General features: G+C 41.3%; 1 protein-coding gene across 1 annotated transcript in view; it reads right to left on the minus strand.

Annotated features, from left to right (window-relative positions):
* CNOT1 (CCR4-NOT transcription complex subunit 1) overlaps positions 1–7,464 on the minus strand; it is a 71,691-nt gene that overhangs the window by 55,319 nt on the left and 8,908 nt on the right. Inside the window, exon 2 of the mRNA XM_015558826.1 lies at positions 2,340–2,614. Within this exon, the coding sequence (XP_015414312.1) occupies positions 2,340–2,441 (102 nt within the window). The 5' untranslated portion in view covers positions 2,442–2,614. The remainder of the gene's footprint in view (positions 1–2,339; positions 2,615–7,464) is intronic.

The raw sequence follows: 7,464 nt of genomic DNA on the forward strand, positions 1-7,464 counted from the left end.
GTCCGGGGGGGCGGGCTGGCCTGCAACAGGGCTCTCTCTGCCCCCGGTCACCATGGCGATCACCGGGTAGCATGCCAGTCGGCACCCACAGCCCCGGGAGTCCGGGGGTGCTGGCTGGCCTGCGCAGCGGCTCTCTCTGCCCCCCATCGCCATGGCGATCACGGGGAAGCAGCTCTCTCTCCCTCCAATCCATAATGCAATCACTGATCACTGGCCGTCTTTGCCTGCCCCCCACCTCTTGCCTGATGGCTGGGTTTCCCATCCCTTGTGCCTCCCAGCATTGTGGCTGTGTATGCAAATTAACCGCCATCTTTGTTTAAAGTTAACTGCCATCTTGGCTGGCAGTTAATTTGCATATCTCGCTGATTAGCCAATGGGAAGGATAGCGGTTGTACGCCAATTACCATGTTTCTCTTTTATTAGATAGAATTGAAAAGAACATGAAAACAAATTTTGGCAGCAAATATAAAGGGTTACTTCTAACACATAAAACATTAATTTAAGGACAAAAATGTCCAACTTGTAAATAAAAGATGGTAGAACTAAGAGTACTACTCCTATTCTAATCTCTCAAATATTTTTAAAAATTCCATTTTCAGCCCGGCCCGCGTGGCTCAGTGGATAGAGCGTCGGCCTGCGGACTGAAGGGTCCCAGGTTCGATTCCGGCCAAGGGCACATACCTTGGTTGCGGGCACATCCCCAGTAGGGGGTGTGCAGGAGGCAGCTGATCGATGTTTCTAACTCTCTATCCCTCTCCCTTCCTCTCTGTAAAAAATCAATAAAATATATTTTTAAAAAAATTCCATTTTCAACAAAACATTCTATTTTAAGAAGTGGTCCAGATGAGGTATGACAGATAGCTCATTTTTACCACTTCAAATGACAGACCAAATGCAGACTTCCACTTGGGGCTAATAAATCCAGAAATAAAAATGTTTAGGGACATAATTATGCTTTGTTCAAGAGATGAATCTGGAGCACAAATGAACCTTAAAAAATAGATTGTCCATTTAGAGACACAGATCAATATACAGAAGTTGCAGAATGGCACAGGAGTCAGAGCTGAGGGAACAACCAGGTTTAAGCTGCCTCTTTTAATGTTTGTGAGCAAACCAGCTAGCTAAAGGAGAATGCTGAAGAAAAAGAGTAAGAGGCACCTATTACCAAATATGAAAACAGAAATTCAGACTAACCCAACACACTTCCCCACATTTAAGTATCCTCAAGACTGTGTGTTGTGCATGTGTGCATATATATATATACATATATACATGTAAACTAGAGGCCCTCGCAGCCCCAGCTTTGTCCAGAAGGACTTCCAGAAGGTCATTCGGCTGTCTGGTCTAATTGGCATATTATGCTTTTATTATTATAGATAACTGAGCTGGTTTAAAGATGAGCAAAAACCAACACTCAACATGCAACCTATTTGAAGAAACTAAAACAAAGAAAAACAAGACAGGTAAAGAACAACATTTCAAATAAACAGAAAGAGTTCAGACATATAGTATTCCATACTCTCAAAGTAATTATAGAACTGTTTTATTTTTTTAAGAGGAAAGTCCTCAAAAGGTATAACACTGGTTCAAAGATAAGATGATAAGAAAATGAACGCAAACTTGCAGTGTTTAGTAAACATAAGGCAAAAATCTTACAGAAAAGATAATCCTCGAACAATTGATATTCAATCCACGAGAAGAAATGAAAAATACTAAAAAACTAATGGATCAATAAAACATGGAATACCCACAAAATGAATTAAAAGGAACGAGGTACTGACTGAGTCAGGCTCCAAGATGATGACCCTTGAAAGGAAGCAAAGTGAAAGAAGAGACACAGAAGTCCACATTTGGAATGATTCCATTTATATAAAATGTCCAAATCCACAGAAGTAGAAAGTAGATAAGTGGCTGTCAGGGGCTGGAGTGAAGGGGAAAAGAAGAGCCAACTGCTAATGGATTGAGGTGCTTCTTCTTAGGATGATGAAAATAGTCTGGAGTTAGATGGTGATGGTTGAACAACTACTATGTGAATCTACTAGAAAATACTAAATTTTATATTTTAAAAAGGTTGAGTTTTATAGTTTGTGAGGTATATCTCGTTTTTAAATGTAAAAAAAAAAGGAATAGATCAACACAAATTAGATATGTAATAATTTTTACCAAAAATAAATCTGTGAATTCCATAAAAAAAGGGATAAGATTATGTATTAAGCTGAAGTCACCTGAAATAAGGGGCAAAAGTTAGATATTTCTCATGCAACATACCCACATAAATTCCCAATTTTCTTTCTACTGAGTAATCAATCATTCCTTTAATGGTACTTGTGTTTACTTACATGCTGTATTTCCTGCTGGCTGGCTCGGTAGTTTTTCTTGGTTAAATTGTCCACCAGGTAGCTGATTTGAGACAAGGCCAGCGAGAGCGAGTCAAGATTCATTGCTGGTTGGGGCGGAAGCAGGCGGCCGAGCCCGGCGCAAAATCACCATTATTCCCCTTTAGTCACCTCAGAGGCAGGTTAATGCTTTCCTTGTAATTAGCCTATATTTGGTGTCGTACAGTGTCGTCAGTTCTTCTTTACCAGGGGTCTTACTCTGTTCTGAAACATGGCACCTGTTTAAAAAAAAATTCAATTTTTAAATTATATTTAATTATATTTTTATTAGGGGAAAAAATGGTTAAAAACCTTCACCTCTCCATCTTAGTACCTGTAATACTAAGAAAGAAAAAAGTGAATTAAGATGCCTCAACCACTACTGATTTTAAAATCCACGTTTTAAAATCAGGTGGGGCCAGTATAAAAAGAAAATACACCTTGACCCTCGCCCCCTCCCCCCAAAAAACTGCCACAAGAAAACATAGGGAAGACGCTCTTGGACATAATTTTTTGGATATAACACCAAAAGCACAACAAAAGAAAAAAAAATCAACAAGTGAGACTAGATCAAATGTAGAGGGTTCTACACAATGAAAGAAACAATGAAAATGGAAAGTCAGCCTATGGAATTGGAGAGAATATTTGCAAACCATGTTTCAGGTAAGGGGTTAATCCAAAATTTATAAAGAACTCACACAATGCAATTAAAAAAGCAAACTCAGATTAAATACGGGTGAAGAAACTAAACAGACATTTTTCCAAAAAAGACATCCAATGGCAAACTGGTATATGAAAGGTACTAAACATCAGAGGAGTGCAAATCAAAACCAGGATGAGATATCAACTCACACCTGTAAGAATGGCTATCAACAAGAAATGTCTTCGGTCTGATTCCTGGTCAAGGGCACATACCCGGGTTGCAGGTTCAATCCCCACCCTAGTCATTGTCTGGGCTCTGGCGTGCGTGGTGCATGCGTGCGTCCGTCTCCCACCTTCCTTTATCACCCACCCTCTTCCCAACCTCTCTTAAAAAAAATATCCTCCACTGAGGATTAACAATAAAAGAATCAACCAATGAATGCATCAATAGGTGGTTAGGTGATAAAGAAGTTGGTGTGTGCACCCTTGCACCTCTCTTTCAAATCAATTCTTTAAAAAATGAATGTATCCCTGGCCAGTTTTTTGGCTCAGTGGTTACAGCATTGTCCCTTGGACCTAAGGGGCTTGGGTTTGATTCCCGGTCAAGGGCATGTACCTCAGTTGCAGGTTCAATCCCTAGCCTGGTTGGTGCCCAAGCAGGAAGCAACTAATTGATGATGTGTCTGTCTCTCTCGCTCTCTCTCTGCCCACTCTGTTTCCTCCGTACCTCCTCCCCTCCCCTCCCCGCTTCCACTCTAAAAATCAACAGAAAAAATATCCTCAACTCCTCAGGTGAGCATTTTTTTTTAAAAAAAAGTATTTAGCCCTTCAAAGCATAAAATCAACATAAAACTAATTACAGAATGTAGCTCAAGTTCATTAAACTTTGAAAAAAATTTTTTTCTTTTAATTCCCACCCGAGGATATTTTCCCATTGATTTTCAGAGAGAGGGAAAGACAGAGAAAATATCCATGTGAGAGAAATACATCAATTGATTGCCTCCTGCACGTACCCCGACTAGTGTCGGGGAGGAGCCTGTAACCAAGGTACGTGCCCTTGACCGGAATTGAATTCGGAACCCTTCAATCCGAAGGCCAATGCTCTATCCACTGAGCAAAACTGGCGAGGGCTGAAAATATTTTAATTGGAAAATTTTACCATTATCATTCTTCGTTTTATCAGATTATATAAAATGCCCCAAATCATCTTCTACCAGTATACTCCAGTGTACCATATAAACATCATCTGCTAAAGGTAGCCCTCTTATCAGTTCCAACATACCAACCTAACTATATACATAAAGTGCTATAAAACACACACACACAAAAGGAAACACTCACTTCAAGTGCCTAATAGAATACAGAATTTATTATAATGCTATGCAACTAAGACAACTGTGTATAAGAATGGGGAAAGAGACCAGCTGATGTGGCTCAGTGGTTGAACCAGATTCGATTCTGGTCAAGGGCACATGCCAGGTTGCAGGCTCGATCCCCAGTAGGGGGCATGCAAGAGGCAGCCGATCAATGATTCTCTCATCATTGATGTTTCCCTTTCTCTCCTTTCTTCTCTGAAATCAAAAAAAAATGTTGTTTTTAATAAATAAAAATATAAAAATAAATAAAAGGATAATTTAAAAAAAGACTCAGACGACATGCTTCTGGGTCGGGGTTTCATAGATAGCAGAGCAGGCTGCCTCGCTGCGATCTATTAAAAGGCAGCCCTTGACACAAGGGTTTGTAAAAAAAATGTTTTTAAAAAGAATGGGAGGAGAGAAGACCTATTTAAAATGCTGATTCCCCACCCTATTCGGTTTGGCTCAGTGGATAGAAAAATGTCAGCTTTCGGGCTAAGGGTCCCAGGTTCGATTCCAGTCCAAAGTACATATCTCCACTGCAGGCTCTTCCCTGGCCGGGGCATGTGCAGGAGGCAACCAATGGATGAGTTTCTCTCACATCGATATTTCTGTCCCTCTCTCTTCCACTCTGTCTAAAAATCAATAAGCCCAGCTGCCATGGCGCAGTGGTTGAGCATTGACCTAGGAACCTGGAGGTCACAGTTTGAATCCCAGTCAGAGCACATGCCCGTATTGTGGGATCCATCCCAGTGGGAGGAGTGCAGGGGGCAGCCGATCAATGATTCTCTCATCATTGATATTTCTATCTCTCTCCCCCTCTCCCTTCCTCTCTGAAATAAATAAATAAATAAACCGAGTGGGCCACATGTGAGGACTACCTCCCATTTTTCTTAAAACCAAATAAATAAATATAAAAGTCAATGGAAAAATACCCTTGGGTGAGGATTAAAAATAATATTAATTTTTAAAATGCTGATCTCTAAGCACCACCTTACATCAAAAGAATCAAAATTCTGGTGGGAAGTACAGGGCATGGTATTTTGAATACACTCTGCAGGTGATTCTTAGTGCATTTTACATATTTTTTCAAAAATTTTTTTATTGATTTCAGAGAAGAATGGACAGGGAGTTAGAAACATTAATGATGAGAATCATCAATGGGGTGCCTCCTGCATGCCCCCCACCACACACACACACACACACACACACACTTGGGATTAAGGCCCCAACCGGGCATGTGCCCTGACCAGGAATCAAACCACGAACGACATCCTGGTTCTTAGGTCAACCCTCAACCAATGAGCCACACCAGACAGAGTTAGTGCATTTTAATGTTTAAGAACCACTGATCTGCCCTAGCTGGGTTTGGCTCAATAGATAGAGGTTGGCCTGCGGACTAACGGGTCCCAGGTTTGACTCTGGTCAAGGGCACATGCCCAGGGTGCAGGTTCAGTCCCCAGCAGGGGCGTGGAGGCAGCCAATTATTGTTCTCTCTCATCACTGATGTTTCTATCTCTCTCTCCCTCTCCTTTCCTCTCTGAAATCAATAAACAAAATTGTAATAAATAAAGTAAAAACCCAATGATCTCTGCCTAATACTTACACCCTTATATAATAACAATCCCCTTCCCTTAAGTGTGGGCAGGACCCTTAATACATATGGCTTTGAAAGAAGATAACAGAAAGTCATTCCAAGATTAAGTTACAAAAGACTGACACTGGCATCTGAGAATTAGAGAAACAATAATAAACATCTTACGCCCAGACCAGTTTGGCTCAGTGGATACAGCATCAGCCTGCAGACTCAAGGGTCCCAGATTCGACTCCAGTCAAGGGCGTGTACCTTGGTTGCGGGCACATCCCCAGTGGAGGGGTGTGCAGGAGGCAGCTGATCAATGTTTCTCTCTCATTGATGTTTCTAACTCTCTATCCCTCTCCCTTCCTTTCTGTAAAAAATCAATAAAATATATTTTAAAAAATAATAATAATAAACATCTTACAAGAAAGGACAGCAGCACCAACAAAAAACTACCCTACCCTAACACCAACAGTACCCTTTTTGAGAAAAATGGCTTTTGCATCTACTTTCTGTAGGGTGGATTCCAAATTTGGTTTTCCACAAACTTAACACAAAGCCAAGCACAACTTAAATCTACCAAACGGGAGAGTATATGGCTTGCCCTAACCGGTTTGGCTCAGTGGATAGAGCGTCAGCCTGCGGACTCAAGGGTCCCAGGTCCGATTCCGGTCAAGGGCATGTACCTTGGTTGCGGGCACATCCCCAATAGGGAGAGTGTTGGAGGCAGCTGATCGATGTTTCTCTCTATCCCTCTCCCTTCCTCTCTGTAAAAAATCAATAAAATATATTTTTTTAAAAAAAGAGTACATGGCTTATGTGAAGTGGCTACCACTTCTCAGAGCAAGTTTTAAGCATTAATATTAATTCAATCAAGTATTTGTTGAGTGCTGCCTATGTGTCAAATATCTGAGGTACATACATCCCTGCATTCCCACTGTAAGGGAAAAATAGTAATCATAAGAAATTATGAAGCATTTTAGGAGATGCTAATATGAAAAAAGAAAAACTATAAGGTAAAGGTGAACCAAATGTGTGTGGGGGTGGGAAAAGGGGGGTGCTGCAATTTAAGTAGGGTGGTCAGAGTGAGCCTTACTGGAAAGTACAGTATTTGAGCAAATTTGAAGGAACTGACTGTATAGACATACACACATCTGAGAAAAGAACGTTCCAGGCCCTAGCTGGTTTGGTCCAGTGGATAGAGCGTCGACCTGCACACTGAAAGGTCCCAGGTTCGATTCCGGTCAAGGGCATATGCTGGGGTTGCAGGCTTGATCCCCAGTAGGGGGCATGCAGGAGGCAGCTGATCAATGATTCTCTCTCATCACTGATGTTTCTGTCTCCCTCACCCTTCCTCTCTGAAATCAATAAAAATATATAAAAGAAAAAAAGAATGTTCCAGGCAGAAGGATTGGTGGTCAGTCACTACTAAGGCTTCCTCATGGCATGTACAAGGAAAAGCAAGCAGGCCAAATTGTAGCCAAAGTAAACTGGGGAGGGGGGGGGGGGGGGG

The sequence above is a fragment of the Myotis davidii genome, unplaced genomic scaffold (genome assembly GCF_000327345.1).
Source record: "Myotis davidii unplaced genomic scaffold, ASM32734v1 scaffold590, whole genome shotgun sequence".
NCBI lineage: Eukaryota > Metazoa > Chordata > Mammalia > Chiroptera > Vespertilionidae > Myotis > Myotis davidii.